Genomic DNA, 18915 nt, shown 5'->3' with positions numbered 1-18915 from the left:
CATTTAGCAGACGCTTTTATCCAAAGCGACTTACAGTCATGCGTGCATATATATTTTTGTGTATGGGTGGTCCCGGGGATCGAACCCACTACCCTGGCGTTACAAGCGATGTGCTTGTAAGCTGAGCTACAGAGGACTTGACATACTTGACATTATGGAGTGTTTGTGTAGATCGATTACAAATCAATACAATTAAATCTATTTCAATCCCATTTTGTCATGCAACAAAATGTGAAAAAAGTTGAAGGGGGAGTTTCTATAGGCTACTTTCTGTCCCACTAACACTAACACTAAATAATATAAAAGGTGAAATATTAACTTTGTAAAGTGGTGTGATTGTGATAACGTACAGGAACTCAAGTCCTTTTGTTCACCCAACCTAGAATACCTCACAATCAAATGCCGACCGTATTACCTCCCAAGATAATTATCTTCGGTCATGGTCACAGCCGTGTATATTCCCCCTCAAGCCGTGAGCTGCATTGTGTTGTAGAATGAGGACTTGAACAGGCAGGTCAATACTGTATTGTTGCTGGTTAAATAGGAGAGAGCGGTTCTATTTGTGTGTGTGTGTGTGTGTGTGTGTGTGTGTGTGTGTGTGTGTGTGTGTGTGTGTGTGTGTGTGTGTGTGTGTGTGTGTGTGGAGTACAGTCAGAGTAGAATTTCTATGGGGTAGAGTACCATGATAAGTATTTATTTCTATGGAGTAGAGTACCATGATAAGTATTTATTTCTATGGAGTAGAGTTCCATGATAAGTATTTATTTCTATGGGGTAGAGTACCATGATAAGTATTTATTTCTATGGGGTAGAGTACCATGATAAGTATTTATTTCTATGGGGTAGAGTTCCATGATAAGTATTTATTTATATGGGGTAGAGTACCATGATAAGTATGTATTTCTATGGGGTAGAGTACCATGATAAGTATTTATTTCTATGGGGTAGAGTTCCATGATAAGTATTTATTTATATGGGGTAGAGTTCCATGATAAGTATTTATTTATATGGGGTAGAGTACCATGATAAGTATTTATTTCTATGGGGTAGAGTTCCATGATAAGTATTTATTTATATGGGGTAGAGTTCCATGATAAGTATTTATTTATATGGGGTAGAGTTCCATGATAAGTATTTATTTCTATGGGATAGAGTACCATGATGAGGCTCACCACACATTCACTGCTTAATCTGGTCTGGCCCCCTGTTCCAATCTATTTTCAATGTGCACAAAATATCTGTTTGTCTGAGTATAGGGTAGTTTTGTTCCTGACTGTATTGAGTTGAATTGGCCTGAAGGAGGCCCAAAAAGCGTCCAGTCCAAAGACAACCCAAATGTACATTATCTGCTGCACAAAATAGCATTTTTTTTGTCCCAGAATCGTGTGGTTCTGGAGGAAGTCCTGAAAGCAAGTTGTTTCTTGAGGCAAACAAACTCTATTATTGCTGTAATGCCTTCTCCACCCCAGGATTCAATGACTAATTGACCATCATCGGGCCCGCTGATTGATGTATCTGCCTTCACAAGACTAAGCCTTGCCAAATGAATTAGATGGTAAATGGTATGGATCGAATTGCTTGGCTCGAATTGGGAGGAAAAAGTTTTAAATGAATGTAACTTCTCTCTCTCTTTACCACAGTCTTTTCTACCCAATCCTTCAATGACTTTCCAGGTATGAGTCATCTCTAACATCTAACATCTGTTTCAACTAATATCTCTCTGTTGTTAGTCTGTTCTTTTCTCATTAACAGAAGGCAGAGAAGCGTAAGGAGACGTTGAGCAACACTAAAGTAGGACATTATAATTATTGATTCATTGATTATTGATTCGTTGTTGATTTGTTGTTGTTTGTCTTGTGTTCTCCTAAACAGGAAGCTGGCTAAGAAGCGTAAGGAGACGTTGAGCAGTGCTCGGCAGGAGATGACAGTGATGGTGAACTCCATGGACAGGAGTTATGCGGAGCAGGGGACAAACTGTGACGAGGCCTTGTCCTTCATGGACACACATAACCACACCCTCAACACTAGGAGCGAGTGCACCCTCACACTCAATGGGAGAAGTAAGTTGTACTGGAAAAATACATACCTTCAGACTTTGATTGGCCTTTTTTTTCCCCTTCTGAAATCAATAGTATTGATCAAATATCTTATCCCTATACTGTAGTATGCTTTGACTCCAGCCACTCAAGTCATAGACTGTTCTCTCTCTGCTACCGCACAACAAGCGGTACTGATGCACCAAGTCTGGAACCAACAGGACCCTGAACAGCTTCTACCCGCAAGTCATAAGACTGCTAAATAGTTAGTTAACACTAGAACCGCTATAGACCAACAGGCATTGACATTAGATTTTCTGAAATGTAAAAAATCAGCCCCCCCAAAAAATCTAAGTTCTGCTCCTTCCTTGACTTTTCCTAAATGTTTGTATTTTACATTGCTCATTTGTTAGAATGTTGAAGTCACATTCAGAAAAGTATTTAGAGCCTTTTTACCTGTATTTCTTTCACACCTATCCCCAAAGTAAAACCATTGAAATGATTGCATGTTGCATTTATATTTTTTGTTCAGTATAGTTATAATAAATAAAACAGTCCCATAACAGCTTCTTTTTACAAAGTGTAAATAGAAGCTGTTATGGGACTGTTTTATTTACCATAACTTTACTGACAATAACTATACTGAACAAAAAATATAAATGCAACATGCAATAATTTCAATGGTTTTACTGAGTTACAGATCATATAAGGAAGTCAGTCAATTTAAATAAATTCATTAGGGCCTAATCTATTGATTTCACATGAGTGGGCAGGGGCGTAGCCATGGGTGGTCCTGGGAGGGCATAGGCCCACCCACTTGGGCACCAGGTCCACCCACTGTGGAGCCAGGCCCAGCCAATCAGAATGAGTTTTACCCCACAAGAGGGCTTTATTACAGACCAAAATACTCCTCAGTTTCATCAGCTGTCCGGATGGCTGGTCTCAGACGATCCTGCAGGTGAAGAAGTCGGATGTGGAGGTCCTGGGCTGGCGTGGTTACACGTGGTCTGCGGTTGTGAGGCCGGTTGGACATACTGCCAAATTCTGTAAAATGACGTTGGAGGTGGCTTATAGTAGAGAAATTAACATTACATTAACTGGTAACAGCTCTGGTGGACATTCCTGCAGTCAGCATGCCAATTGCACGCACCCTCAAAACTTGATACATCTGTGGCATTGCGTTGTGTGACAAAACTGCACATTTTAGAGTGGCCTTTTATTGTCCCCGGCACAAGGTGCATCTATGTAATGATCATACTGTTTAATCAGCTTCTTGATATGCCACACCTGTCAGGTGGATGGATTATCTTGGCAAAGGAGAAATGCTCACTAACAGGGATGTAAACAAATTTGTGCAGAAAATTTGAGAGAAATAAGCATATGGCATATTTGTGCGTATGGAACATTTCTGGGATCTTTTATTTCAGCTCATGAAACATGGGACCAACACTTTACATGTTGAGTTTATATTTTTGTTCAGTATATTACTAATCAAATGCATTGTAAGGGAAATGAGAACATGCTACACGTTGCAGTAGTCCTTTAGAATAATTCAAAAACATATCCTTGACTCCAGCCAAGTTGATGATCGAATGCCCACTGAATGAATGACAAATAGATGGAATAGGCGATAATTGTGCAAGTTACTTCACAATCTAATTAAAAAATGAGGCCTAACTGAATGATGAGGGTGAAGAGGTTGATTTTACTTTAGAACAACAATAGTGTGATGATGAGTTTTTGTTAGAATAATGAAAAACATATTCTTGACTCTATCCAAGCGGGAAACAAACGGTGGCAGTCAGTCTGCACAGCCGGCCCATCGATACGACACCTAAACTACATTTATATTTTACATTTTAGTCATTTAGCAGACGCTCTTATCCAGAGCGACTTACAGTTAGTGAATACATATATATATATTTTTTTCATACTGGTCCGCCGTTGGAATCGAACCCACAACCCTGGCGTTGCAAACGCCATGCTCTATCAACTGAGCTACATCCCTGCCGGCCATTCCCTCCCCTACCCTGGACGACGCTGGGCCAATTGTGCGCCGCCCCATGTGTCTCCCGGTCATGGAAATACCAATCACTGATGCATTTTGTTCATGTCTTATGATTGACTTGGGCAAATGAATGCGTTTTCTAACAAGTTGAATAGATTTAGTTGATTTCCTACTAAGTTCAATAAATGTTTGAATATTGTTGAATTTCGGTTTAATGTCTGGATTCCGTGATTCGGTCCGCAACGCCTATTTTATAGGGCCCTAGTCCATGAACTTGTCATAAATCAACATAGGATATGCCCCCCCCCCCACAGGACTCAAATATATATATATATATATATCTTGGAAATGTAAGCAAGGTTTGAGCTTCTTCAGTCTGTGTCATAAAGTGGAGACTTTTCTGTCTCTTTCAGAGTGAGTGACACATTGACTTTATATAGTGTACCAAGAGTTGTTCCCTCGCTTAAGGCCATACCAGCCTGAATACCCCCGATCTCGTCCGATCTCGGAAGCTAAGCAGGGTCGGGCCTGGTTAGTACTTGGATGGGAGACCGCCTGGGAATACCAGGTGCTGTAAGCTTTTTGTCCCAGTAGAGCGTGCTCTTGTGTCATGGAGCAACTGCCTTTTATTTATCACCCTAATAATATCATGGATTGTTATTGGACTAAATGCAGTTTGTGTGTGCTGCCCTGCCCTGCCCTGATCAAATCAAATCATGGACATTGCGTTTCCCTCAAAATGTAGGCAGTACATGCAGCCTTTGTTTTTAGTCTAGGAGACTGTCAATGTCTGTAGTCCATTAGGGCACTATAAAATCCCTTCAATGTTTTGCCTGATTCCGTTAATTCCCAAGTTCCCTTTTCTCCGTTTAGATTTCCCCGTTGACCGTTTGTCCCTGTTTTGGCAGGTTTTCGCTCTCAAAAGTACACCTTTTTAATAGCAAAACAGCACAATTAGATGTTCTATGTCCACAACAATGTTTAAACCCTATCAGGTGACCATTTTTGAGGTCTGGGAAAAATGTAAGACATTTAGATTTTGGGGTGTAGTTACCCTTAAATGCAAGCGTGCACCAGGAAGAGACCTTTGTTTGGTTAAGCGGTGTTGCTGTAGAACAAATGGCCACTGGAGTGATGCAAATGACTACTTTGTAGTTAACATTTACTTGCGAAGGTTTTGGGGAAAGCCATTCCTTCCCTACCAGAAGAAGGTTATCATTAGCATCATCGCTAACGGCTACACAAAGTGTAGACATACTCGCGCACCGCACACATGCACACAGACAGGGGCATTCCTGTGCCCTTTCAGAAAGTTCATGGAAATACCAATCACTGATGCATTTTGTTCATGTCTTATGATTGACTTGGGCAAATGAATGCGTTTTCTAACAAGTTGAATAGATTTAGTTGATTTCCTACTAAGTTCAATAAATGTTTGAATATTGTTGAATTTCGGTTTAATGTCTGGATTCCGTGATTCGGTCCGCAACGCCTATTTTATAGGGCCCTAGTCCATGAACTTGTCATAAATCAACATAGGATATGCCCCCCCACAGGACTCAAATATATATATATATATATATATATATATCTTGGAAATGTAAGCAAGGTTTGAGCTTCTTCAGTCTGTGTCATAAAGTGGAGACTTTTCTGTGTCTCTTTCAGAGTGAGTGACACATTGACTTTATATAGTGTACCAAGAGTTATTCCCTCGCTTACGGCCATACCAGCCTGAATACGCCCGATCTCGTCAGATCTCGGAATCTAAGCAGGTTTAGGGCTGGTTAGTACTTGGATGGGAGACCGCCTGGGAAAACCAGGTGCTGTAAGCTTTTTGTCCCAGTAGAGCGTGCTCTTGTGTCATGGAGCAACTGCCTTTTATTTATCACCCTAATAATATCATGGATTGTTATTGGACTAAATGCAGTTTGTGTGTGCTGCCCTGCCCTGCCCTGATCAAATCAAATAATGGACATTGCGTTTCCCTCAAAATGTAGGCAGTACATGCAGCCTTTGTTTTTAGTCTAGGAGACTGTCAATGTCTGTAGTCCATTAGGGCACTATAAAATCCCTTCAATGTTTTGCCTGATTCCGTTAATTCCCAAGTTCCCTTTTCTCCGTTTAGATTTCCCCGTTGACCGTTTGTCCCTGTTTTGGCAGGTTTTCGCTCTCAAAAGTACACCTTTTTAATAGCAAAACAGCACAATTAGATGTTCTATGTCCACAACAATGTTTAAACCCTATCAGGTGACCATTTTTGAGGTCTGGGAAAAATGTAAGACATTTAGATTTTGGGGTGTAGTTACCCTTAAATGCAAGCGTGCACCAGGAAGAGACCTTTGTTTGGTTAAGCGGTGTTGCTGTAGAACAAATGGCCACTGGAGTGATGCAAATGACTACTTTGTAGTTAACATTTACTTGCGAAGGTTTTGGGGGAAAGCCATTCCTTCCCTACCAGAAGAAGGTTATCATTAGCATCATCGCTAACGGCTACACAAAGTGTAGACATACTCGCGCACCGCACGCATGCACACAGACAGGGGTATTCCTGTGCCCTTTCAGAAAGTTCATGGAAATACCAATCACTGATGCATTTTGTTCATGTCTTATGATTGACTTGGGCAAATTAATGCGTTTTCTAACAAGTTGAATAGATTTAGTTGATTTCCTACTAAGTTCAATAAATGTTTGAATATTGTTGAATTTCGGCTCACTACAGTACTCCTTGGGGTCTGTAAAGTGAGGTCTCTTTGAGATAAGCCAAGATGGTGTCTTGGTATCTTTCCTCACTTCACCTCCTGTGTGCGTTCAGCTCTGCACCTCTGGTGGGCTGAACTACGCTCAGTGTGGTGAGTATTAGCGCGTTCAGAAAGAAGTGGGGGCGCCGATACACTGGGCACCTTCGTGACCGTGGTAATCGGGCCCTTCTTGAACGCAGCATGGGTCTGGGTCGTACTAACAGAGACCTTAGTCTGTGATAGTGCGCCATCCCCAATTTGGTTATTATCAGCGCGTTCTGAGAGAAAACGGGGGCGCCGATACGTTGGTTACGCCCGTAACCGTAGTAATCAGGCCCTCCGTGACCGCAGCACGGGTCTGAACTGCACTGACTGAGGCGTTAGCCTGAGACAGAGCGCCGTCCCGAATAGCGGTCGCGTCATCATGCCATTATCTGGCTGAGACTGCAGCCTGCTATGTGAGACACTCACTACAGCACTCCTAGGAGTCTGTAAAGTGAGGTCTTTATAAGGTACACTTAATACCTTTTATATACCTGCCTTATGTGTGCATTCAGCAACGCACCATGGTGGGCTGAGCTGCACTCATAGTGGTAAGAGAGAGAGCGAGAGTGAGGAAGGTCGAACGCTCTCGGATGTATTATGGAAAAGGGGCTCTTTTTTGACAGTGTCAAGTAGAGCCAACTCTTTATTACACACATCAACAAAAAACATTCTCCTCCATACACTCAACGGTAGAGTGAGGGGGACAGTGGGCTCGGTCACAGTAGGCGCTGTGCCGTCTTCCGTTCTCTCCCCCTCGCCTGTCATAAACGGCGTCTCTTCTGGCCGCCCTTCGGGTGATGCCAGGATGACGCTTTAATGACCTCTCTCGCCGGCACCTCTGGCGCTGCAGGGGGGGGACGAGGCCCGCTCCCTTGCTGCTGGAGGCCGCCGTCTGACGCCAAGCTGTAGCGAGAGTAACGGCCGCCCTTCCTCATATCCACTTCCGGGTTGGAGGGAATGGGGGGCAGCTTAATCTCCCGCTGTTTAGCAGCCCACTCAATGAGACCTGAGAATTCAGGCACAGAGAGGCTGTGGCGTCATCATCCAGGGATGTAATGACCTCACAATTTCCCGAAGGAAAAGGGGTGTTAAACATCTGGGTCAGTGTAATGAATTGTTCCAATAGAATATTCATTTCTTCCCCAATAGCCCTGTCATCTCCTGAGTCAGCGCCTTCAGATGATGCCTCAGAAGCTGAGACTAACACTGATAGCACATCCTCAAGAGGAATATCCTCCCTAAAAATGCCCAACGCTGCTTCCACTCCTTCAAAAAGGGAGGCGCAGCTGGCGCATAGTGGGGGATTAATGAAGCTGTCCCTGGCGTGCTGTGTCCCTCAACCCACGAAACATATGTCGGGGGGGTCGACAGCCGCCAAGGGGAACAGCGACATTGAGCTCTGAAAAGAGCTTTTGTTAAATACTTACCCTATGGATAAGCTTGGTGTGCTCATTGTAGGACGACGTCGATGATCTGGAAAATCGACGGCGTTTTCTTCGTCCTGAGTCTTCTCTTCGTCTCTTCTTGGCTTCTTCAGTCTAGTCCAGTCGCTGAAGAAAAAGGGAGGCTGATTGAGGGGAGGCACCCCCTCTTATAGGGACACCTGTACTCCTATTGGCTGTAGGTGTGTGCATAATTTTGTCTCAGGCTGCTGCTGCCTTAGGGCAGAGGGTAAACCACTAGGAGCAGAGCTCCCCTATGGGGCGGAGCTCCACGATATAGAACGGCAGTGTATCAAATACTTGTTCTCCCCACTGTAGTTGGCTTATATGTTTGACTTGGTGGAGTGGAGCAGAGAGGGGGATGGGAGCAGAGAAGGGGATGGGAGGCTGATCATTGATTGGCTGTAGTGTAGGGTGTGTCATACAATGTATCAAAATTCCAACTGCTAGCTCAAAATCTCACTCAAATGTACCACTAATATGAAAATGTTCCACAGATTGTCTTGCAGAATACTATGCACTGACAAAACATTTAGTGTTACAAATCAAAGCTTAACATTAAAATATGTGATTTCAAATGACTAAATAAAATTCAGACAGGCCTGTAATGTGCTCTCTAACACAAACATAAACTGTGTTGTTGTCAACCTTTTCACAGATCTAGGATCAGGTGACCTCCACAGAATGTTAACATTAGCCACAAATATCTGACTTCTGCAGAGTGCACAACCAACAGTTTCACAGGTCAACACGTCTCTGCCCAGGGTTGCCATGTATGCATTTTTGGGGTTTATTGAGGTACTTTGGAAACTTTGCTGCAGGTGAAAGGTTTTGGTCGCTGGGTGCAAGGTTTTATACTACTTCTATATTGCAACTTTACCAACATGGCATTTTAAAACATTTATTAATTTCCCTGTAATCTGCTGAAATTGTGCTAGTTTTCAGGCTTTGAAGGCAGGTTTTGAGTGACTTCTTAGAAATTAGCAATTGACCTGGCAAGCCTGTCTCTGCCTTGAGCACAACCCAGTAAAGTAGCTAGGCAGCACCTTTTTAAGGAAGAGGAGGATGGTTGCAGATGTTTACGTTCATGCAAGAAGGTAAGCTATTAACTAAACTGCTAACCAATATTTTAGCTAAAATTGTATTTGTATTTGGTGTATTGGCAAGCAATGCATGTTCCCGTTGTCTTTATTTTTAATTAATTAATGTTAGCTCCCATATGTCTTTCGGTGGAATCCAACATGCATTGACAATGTTGTGTCAGATATACTGCGTCATGACATTGAAATTGGTAGGCTTATCCAAACAATTCATAAATGTGCAATTGTTACTTTGCATGTTTCTACCTTATACTTATTTACTGCTAGCTAAGGGTTAGCGTGCTAGCTAAGGGTTAGCGTGCTAGCGATGCTAACGATGCTAGCTATGTTGGCAAGCTAGCTAATAAGTTTAGCATAATTGGTAAACATGTCTTTGATTCAGAATACATCAATACACTGTGGTTAACCCAATGTTACATGCATTGGAAAATAAAATTGCTAGTGTAACTTGAATTGGTTTACAAGCTAGCTAGAAAAGCCAGTTCCTTTTCATCTGTTTTGTCAAGCTATAAGCCTGCATGTGTGCTAAAATATTTAATTAAATCCCCTCATTAAATTAATATATTTAAGTTGCATCAGTTTTTTATAGCCCTTTCTTACCCAAATACCATTTTTTCCGTTGGAATAATTTGGATGAAAATAAGAAATATGTGAAAGGAAATAAGTGACCAGATTTTGTTATTGAAAACCCTGGACATTCACTTCTTTAAAAAATAAATATATATACAGACATTGCCAGATTCTTTAACCAAATCCCTATTTCCTACACTAATTTTTTAAGATCGAAAACAAAATGGAAGATAAGAGTCCAGGAACCTACAAAGCAACCATTCGAGACACCCTTCCTCCAAACCTGCCCACATCAGTCTGACAGCTGATTATTACATAATGCGGAGCTGTAGTAAACTGGGACATGCCGGGCATATCCAACTCGGCACTAAGGGTGGAGGGGGGTGCACAGACGCAGGGTGGCCGCTAGGTGGGTGACTCAAAGCGGTGTGCTCGTCATGCTTCGACATGTCAAGGGAGGTTAGTAATCTGGCTTCAGCCCTACACCGGCGTCAACAGCCGGAGCAATGCTAGCCCTGACATGTCTTTCCGAGCCTATTTAAATCCCGGGGAGACGGGGAAGTGGTTCCTACTGCTAGCCCTACACCGGCGTCAACAGCCGGAGCAATGCTAGCCCTGACATGTCTTTCCGAGCCTATTTAAATCCCGGGGAAACGGGGAAGTGGTTCCTACTGCTAGCATCCGAGCTGAAGCACTTTATGTACAGAATATGAAGGGTGTATTATAGAGATGTGTGTGTGTGTGTATAAGGGACGTCTACTCTTTAGTACTTCTATTTATTTAGATAGGTAAGCTTGTTTCTGTCTTCCAAAGCTTGTCTTGACGTGTATGTAATTGTATACTTTTATAAGGCATTGCATGTTAACTTTGACATTTTAAATGTATTTTTTGCTCTACTCTTCAACAGGTGAAAGACAGAATGGCAGAGAATTGTGAGAGAATGTCAGAATGGCATAGAACTGGTTCCCAAATAAATACGTTGGACAATGAGAAACTTGTAAGTATTAACTTAAATAGCTCTCCCTCTCTCTCTCTATCACACATTTTACATCATATTTGTTTACAATGACATTGAATCTAAAATAACGTTTTTGTTTTATGTGCTATTTTTTCCCAGGTACGACCAAAAGAGAAACTGCACATCTTATTACAGCAGGCAGGTGCAGACAAAGACGTTTTCACCATGAAAGAGGTATGAAGTGACTTGACAGCTGGCTGTCTTTGTTGCCTGTACCCTGCTGATATAGAAACCACACGTCTTTGGCTCAACTTTAGTTAATCAACTTATTGTTTGCGTGAAGCAGACAGATGAAAACCGTTAAGACCCTCAATGGACATTATATCCCAGACTTTTCAGTTTCCATAATATTTTCTAGTCTCATATTTTAATTACGTTTTACTTTAAATATTTGATGTTGTGAATTTCCAATTGCAGTATATCTTAGTTTACTCCTAGAATAGTGGATATTAGTTCATTTCTAAGGAAGGAATAGTTCCTCTTCATGTGTTGTTAGCAGCCAAACTACTGGTATAGAAGTTGTGTAGGTGTTGAATCTGGATTCTTCTCCACATAGTTAGATTTACACTAGTTTCACTATTGGTTGTCGCTTTCATCAACTAAGTACTACATACAGTAGATGCTCTCAAAAAATATAAAGGCTTTTGTCTTGGTTCTGTTGTTTTTCCTGTTGATATACTGTTTTACCTACTTTAGTTGAATGAACTGATTGTCACTCTAGATAAGAGCATCTGCTAAACTAGAATACAAATGCACTGTCATTTACTTATTTTAAACATAAATGGTGAGCTATGATTGGCTAGCAGGTCCCCTTGGTTTTGAAGACATGTCACACAGCTTTGGGGAGAATTGTCAGGGGGTCTATCTGTCTGTGAGGAAGTCTGAGTCATAGAGAGAGATTGGTGTTTATCTTAGTTAGAATGTTAGAACATTCAGTCACCTCTTGACTTCCTCTCTGACTCACTGGGGTTCAAATGGACCTCTGGAATGTCAAACTAGTCTGGGACTCCTTCCTCTCTGACTCACTGGGGTTCAAATGGACCTCTGGGATGTCAAACTAGTCTGGGACTCCTTCCTCTCTGACTCACTGGGGTTCAAATGGACCTCTGGGATGTCAAACTAGTCTGGGACTCCTTCCTCTCTGACTCACTGAGGTTCAAATGGACCTCTGGGATGTCAAACTAGTCTGGGACTCCTTCCTCTCTGACTCACTGGGGTTCAAATGGACCTCTGGAATGTCAAACTAGTCTGGGACTCCTTCCTCTCTGACTCACTGGGGTTCAAATGGACCTCTGGAATGTCAAACTAGTCTGGGACTCCTTCCTCTCTGTTGTTCATCAGGGAGACAGTTATCTCAGACTGAGAGGCTGCATTGATGCTTTAGTTTATAGGGTGTTGAGTGTTTAACTGGTCCACATTGATTGCTGGAGAATATGTTTACAGTCTGTGTAATCTGCTTTTATGATAAGGAACTGATGCCTTCATGGCAGTGATCAATCACAATAGCCTCCTGTCAGCTAGAGAAGTATATGGGATGGAGTCATATATTTCTACTCAGTACAGTGATCATGTGTCTATCAGTTGCCTGTCTAAAATGGGACCCAGAATACTCTTATTCTGTTGTCTGGATCAGTATGGGATGAGGTGTATCGACTAGACTGGGACAGAACTGTCTGGATCAGTATATGGAGAGTATCGACTAGACTGAGACAGAACTGCCTGGATCAGTATATGGAGAGAGGGTATCAACTAGACTGAGACAGAACTGCCTGGATCAGTATGGGATGAGGTGTATCGACTAGACTGGGACAGAACTGTCTGGATCAGTATATGGAGAGAGTAACGACTAGACTGAGACAGAACTGTCTGGATCAGTATATGGAGAGTAACGACTAGACTGGGACAGAACTGTCTGGATCAGTATATGGAGAGTAACGACTAGACTGAGACAGAACTGCCTGGATCAGTATATGGAGGGAGGGTATCAACTAGACTGGGACAGAACTGTCTGGATCAGTATGGGATGAGGTGTATCAACTAGACTGGGACAGAACTGTCTGGATCAGTATATGGAGAGTAACGACTAGACTGGGACAGAACTGCCTGGATCAGTATATGGAGGGAGGGTATCAACTAGACTGGGACAGAACTGTCTGGATCAGTATGGGATGAGGTGTATCAACTAGACTGAGACAGAACTGTCTGGATCAGTATATGGAGAGTAACGACTAGACTGAGACAGAACTGCCTGGATCAGTATATGGAGAGTAACGACTAGACTGAGACAGAACTGCCTGGATCAGTATATGGAGAGAGGGTATCAACTAGACTGAGACAGAACTGCCTGGATCAGTATGGGATGAGGTGTATCGACTAGACTGGGACAGAACTGGCTGGATCAGTATATGGAGAGTAACGACTAGACTGAGACAGAACTGTCTGGATCAGTATATGGAGAGTAACGACTAGACTGAGACAGAACTGCCTGGATCAGTATATGGAGGGAGGGTATCAACTAGACTGGGACAGAACTGGCTGGATCAGTATGGGATGAGGTGTATCAACTAGACTGAGACAGAACTGGCTGGATCAGTATATGGGGGAGTAACGACTAGACTGAGACAGAACTGTCTGGATCAGTATATGGAGAGTAACGACTAGACTGAGACAGAACTGCCTGGATCAGTATATGGAGGGAGGGTATCAACTAGACTGGGACAGAACTGCCTGGATCAGTATGGGATGAGGTGTATCAACTAGACTGAGACAGAACTGTCTGGATCAGTATATGGGGAGTAACGACTAGACTGAGACAGAACTGCCTGGATCAGTATATGGAGGGAGGGTATCAACTAGACTGGGACAGAACTGGCTGGATCAGTATTGGATGAGGTGTATCGACTAGACTGGGACAGAACTGGCTGGATCAGTATATGGAGAGTAACGACTAGACTGAGACAGAACTGCCTGGATCAGTATATGGAGAGAGGGTATCGACTAGACTGGGACAGAACTGCCTGGATCAGTATGGGATGAGGTGTATCAACTAGACTGAGACAGAACTGTCTGGATCAGTATATGGAGAGTAACGACTAGACTGGGACAGAACTGCCTGGATCAGTATATGGAGAGTAACGACTAGACTGAGACAGAACTGTCTGGATCAGTATATGGAGAGTAACGACTAGACTGGGACAGAACTGCCTGGATCAGTATATGGAGGGAGGGTATCGACTAGACTGGGACAGAACTGTCTGGATCAGTATATGGAGGGAGGGTATCAACTAGACTGGGACAGAACTGTCTGGATCAGTATGGGATGAGGTGTATCAACTAGACTGAGACAGAACTGTCTGGATCAGTATATGGAGAGTAACGACTAGACTGAGACAGAACTGTCTGGATCAGTATATGGAGGGAGGGTATCAACTAGACTGGGACAGAACTGTCTGGATCAGTATGGGATGAGGTGTATCAACTAGACTGGGACAGAACTGTCTGGATCAGTATATGGGGAGTAACGACTAGACTGAGACAGAACTGCCTGGATCAGTATATGGAGGGAGGGTATCAACTAGACTGGGACAGAACTGCCTGGATCAGTATGGGATGAGGTGTATCAACTAGACTGAGACAGAACTGTCTGGTATCAACTGGACTGGGACAGAACTATTCATGGTGCGGTCTTATCCTGAGACATTCCCAGACTTCTACTCTTGACCTCTGGCAGCACCCCTGTTACGCTCTCTCTCCTCTTGACCTCTGGCAGCACCCCTGTTACGCTCTCTCTCCTCTTGACCTCTGGCAGCACCCCTGTTACGCTCTCTCTCCTCTTGACCTCTGGCAGCACCCCTGTTACGCTCTCTCTCCTCTTGACCTCTGGCAGCACCCCTGTTACGCTCTCTCTCCTCTTGACCTCTGGCAGCACCCCTGTTACGCTCTCTCTCCTCTTGACCTCTGGCAGCACCCCTGTTACGCTCTCTCTCCTCTTGACCTCTGGCAGCACCCCTGTTACGCTCTCTCTCCTCTTGACCTCTGGCAGCACCCCTGTTACGCTCTCTCTCCTCTTGACCTCTGGCAGCACCCCTGTTACGCTCTCTCTCCTCTTGACCTCTGGCAGCACCCCTGTTACGCTCTCTCTCCTCTTGACCTCTGGCAGCACCCCTGTTACGCTCTCTCTCCTCTTGACCTCTGGCAGCACCCCTGTTACGCTCTCTCTCCTCTTGACCTCTGGCAGCACCCCTGTTACGCTCTCTCTCCTCTTGACCTCTGGCAGCACCCCTGTTACGCTCTCTCTCCTCTTGACCTCTGGCAGCACCCCTGTTACGCTCTCTCTCCTCTTGTGTGTTATGCTGTGGTGTTGACCTCTGACCCCTGTGCTGTCTATTGTCAGGTGATATTCTACCTGGGGCAGTACATCATGAAGAAGCAGCTTTATGACATGAAGCAGCAACACCTAGTGCACTGTGCTGACGACCCACTGGGGGCTGTACTGGGAGTGGACAGCTTCTCTGTTAAAGAGCCACGGTGAGGGGACACACTGCAGGGAGTGGACAGCTTCTCCATCAAAGAGCCACACACAGACACTCTCACAATAACACACACACACCCTGTTTACCCCCCACCCCAACACACACACACCCTGATTACCCCCACCCTGTTTACCCCCCACCCTGTTTACCCCCCACCCCCAACACACACATAATCTAAGACAGGCTCTCTGTAAGTCGCTCTGGATAAGAGCGTCTGCTAAATGACTAAAATTTAAATGTACACAGGCTCTAATACATCCCCTCTAGACAGCCTCTAATACATCCCCTCTACACATCCTCTAATATATCCCCTCTACACAGCCTCTAATACATCCCCTCTAGACAGCCTCTAATACATCCCCTCTACACAGCCTCTAATACATCCCCTCTAGACAGCCTCTAATATATCCCCTCTACACAGCCTCTAATACATCCCCTCTACACAGCCTCTAATACATCCCCTCTACACAGCCTCTAATACATCCCCTCTACACAGCCTCTAATACATCCCCTCTAATACAGCCTCTAATACATCCCCTCTAGACAGCCTCTAATACATCCCCTCTACACAGCCTCTAATACAGCCTCTAATACATCCCCTCTAGACAGCCTCTAATACAGCCCCTCTACACAGCCTCTAATACAGCCTCTAATACATCCCCTCTACACAGCCTCTAATACATCCCCTCTACACAGCCTCTAATACATCCCCTCTACACAGCCTCTAATACATCCCCTCTAATACAGCCTCTAATACATCCCCTCTACACAGACTCTAATACATCCCCTCTAATACAGCCTCTAATACATCCCCTCTACACATCCTCTAATACAGTCCCTCTACACAGCCTCTAATACATCCCCTCTACACATCCTCTAATACATCCCCTCTACACAGGCTCTAATACATCCCCTCTAATAGAGCCTCTAATACATCCCCTCTACACAGCCTCTAATACATCCCCTCTAGACAGCCTCTAATACATCCCCCTCTAGACAGCCTCTAATACATCCCCTCTACACAGCCTCTAATACATCCCCTCTACACAGCCTCTAATACATCCCCTCTACACAGCCTCTAATACATCCCCTCTACACAGCCTCTAATACATCCCCTCTACACAGCCTCTAATACATCCCCTCTAATACAGCCTCTAATACATCCCCTCTACACATCCTCTAATACAGTCCCTCTACACAGCCTCTAATACATCCCCTCTACACAGCCTCTAATACATCCCCTCTACACAGGCTCTAATACATCCCCTCTAATAGAGCCTCTAATACATCCCCTCTACACAGCCTCTAATACATCCCCTCTACACAGCCTCTAATACATCCCCTCTAGAGAGCCTCTAATACATCCCCTCTACACAGCCTCAAATACATCCCCTCTACACAGGCTCTAATACATCCCCTCTACACAGCCTCTAATACATCCCCTCTATACATCCTCTAATACATCCCCTCTACACAGCCTCTAATACATCCCCTCTACACAGCCTCTAATACAGCCTCTAATACATCCCCTCTACACAGCCTCTAATACATCCCCTCTATACATCCTCTAATACATCCCCTCTACACAGCCTCTAATACATCCCCTCTACACAGACTCTAATACAGCCTCTAATACATCCCCTCTACACAGCCTCTAATACATCCCCTCTACACAGCCTCTAATACATCCCCTCTACACATCCTCTAATACATCCCCTCTACACAGCCTCTAATACATCCCCTCTACACAGCCTCTAATACATCCCCCTCTACACAGCCTTTAATACATTCTCTAATACATCCCCTCTACACAGCCTCTAATACATCCCCTCTACACATCCTCTAATACATCCTCTACATCCCCTCTACACAGCCTCTAATACATCCCCTCTACACAGCCTCTAATACATCCCCTCTACACAGCCTCTAATACATCCCCTCTACACAGCCTCTAATACATCCCCTCTACACAGACTCTAATACAGTCTCTAATACATCCCCTCTACACAGCCTCTAATACATCCCCTCTACACAGCCTCTAATACATGCCCTCTACACAGCCTCTAATACATCCCCTCTACACAGCCTCTAATACATCCCCTCTACACAGCCTCTAATACATCCCCCTCTACACAGCCTCTAATACATCCCCTCTACACAGCCTCTAATACATCCCCTCTACACAGCCTTTAATACATCCTCTAATACATCCCCTCTACACAGCCTTTAATACAGGCTCTCTGGACCTCTAATACAGCCACTTAATATGCTGTCACCTGTGGCATGTGTTGGCTCAGATGTGTACTGATGTTTCAAAAAGAAGTTACTGAAGTTGATGAGCAGGCTTCTTTTTGCTAAACAAATTTGAGATGGCTGAAACGGAAACTGTTTCAGTATGCTAATGTTAGCCTTGTGTGTTTTGCTCTTTCAGAGTCCTCTTCGCTATGATCACACAAAATCTCCTAGCAGTGCAAAAACAAGGTACTTTTCCCCTTTTCGGTTATTGTCCTGTAGTTACTAGTTTACATTTACATTTTAGTCATTTAGCAGACGCTCTTATCCAGAGCCACTTACAAATTGGTGCATTCACCTTATAACCAGTGGGATAACCACTTTACAATTTTTTTTATATATATTTATTTTTTTAGGGGGGGGGGGTAGAAGGATTACTTTATCCTATCCCAGGTATTCCTTAAAGAGGTGGGGGTTTCATATACATCACTTTTTGAAAAAGCCATTTGTTACGCTAGGCAGTTCAATGCTGTCTGATGTATTGGGGTTGATAAGACACTGAAGAAGTACCGGTAGTCTATTCAGATTTTTTAAATGTGGATGTTTCTTTTTCCCTTAAGAATCCCAGTCTCTGGATAAACCGGATAGAGGGCCTAAGGTAGGAAGACAACATAGAAAGAGGATCTATTCATTTTATTTCTATGGTAGACACACTAAACTAAATGAAGGGAAACCTCTAACCAGTTGTACTATTATGTGTGTTTTCCCGTGTTATTTGTAATTTATTCACTTTAACTCTACCCACATGTACATTTTACCTCAACTACGTCAACTAGCCGGTGCCCCCGCACATTGACTCTGCACCGGTACCCCCCTGTATATATAGCCTCCCTAATGTTATTTTATTTTTTCTCTCTCAACACTTTTTTGTTGTTGTTTTATTTGACTTGTCTTATAAAAATAAAAAAACTGCACTGTTGGTTAAGGGCTTATAAGTAAGCATTTCACTTATAAATAAATAAATAGTATAATTGTAAAGTGGTTATCCCACTGGCTATAGGGTGAATGCACCAATTTGTAGTCGCTCTGGATAAGAACGTCTGCTAAATGACGTAAATGTGCCCTTGAGCAAGGCACTTAACCCTAATTGCTCCTGTAAGTCGCTCTGGATAAGAGCGTCTGCTAAATGACTAA

At 43.6% G+C, this 18915-nt stretch overlaps 2 protein-coding genes and 2 non-coding genes across 5 annotated transcripts in view; all 4 read left to right on the top strand.

Moving 5' to 3' along the window:
* The window catches only part of LOC121559812 (receptor-type tyrosine-protein phosphatase mu), a 38751-nt gene extending 36551 nt beyond the window's left edge, over positions 1 to 2200 (top strand). For both annotated transcript variants that reach the window (XM_041872897.1, XM_041872896.1), the window contains one exon: positions 1873 to 2200. In XM_041872897.1, coding sequence (XP_041728831.1) covers positions 1873 to 2164 — 292 coding nt within the window. In that variant the 3' untranslated portion in view covers positions 2165 to 2200. The remainder of the gene's footprint in view (positions 1 to 1872) is intronic.
* Positions 1 to 18425, top strand: part of LOC121559808 (E3 ubiquitin-protein ligase Mdm2-like) — a gene marked incomplete at its 3' end in the record, with an annotated part of 159884 nt that extends 141459 nt beyond the window's left edge. The window contains exons 2-6 of the mRNA XM_045216926.1: positions 10847 to 10936; positions 11057 to 11131; positions 15351 to 15484; positions 17921 to 17970; positions 18342 to 18425. Coding sequence (XP_045072861.1) covers positions 10847 to 10936; positions 11057 to 11131; positions 15351 to 15484; positions 17921 to 17970; positions 18342 to 18425 — 433 coding nt within the window. The remainder of the gene's footprint in view (positions 1 to 10846; positions 10937 to 11056; positions 11132 to 15350; positions 15485 to 17920; positions 17971 to 18341) is intronic.
* On the top strand, positions 4506 to 4624 carry LOC121559814. Its single transcript, XR_005998825.1, has one exon. It is a non-coding gene; the product is annotated as a 5S ribosomal RNA (ribosomal RNA).
* Positions 5758 to 5876, top strand: LOC121559817. Its single transcript, XR_005998827.1, has one exon. It is a non-coding gene; the product is annotated as a 5S ribosomal RNA (ribosomal RNA).
* Positions 18426 to 18915: the final 490 nt, after the last annotated feature.

This window comes from Coregonus clupeaformis, unplaced genomic scaffold (assembly GCF_020615455.1).
Source record: "Coregonus clupeaformis isolate EN_2021a unplaced genomic scaffold, ASM2061545v1 scaf0856, whole genome shotgun sequence".
Classification (NCBI taxonomy): Eukaryota; Metazoa; Chordata; class Actinopteri; order Salmoniformes; family Salmonidae; genus Coregonus; species Coregonus clupeaformis.
This window is presented reverse-complemented; position numbering and strand designations above follow the sequence as displayed.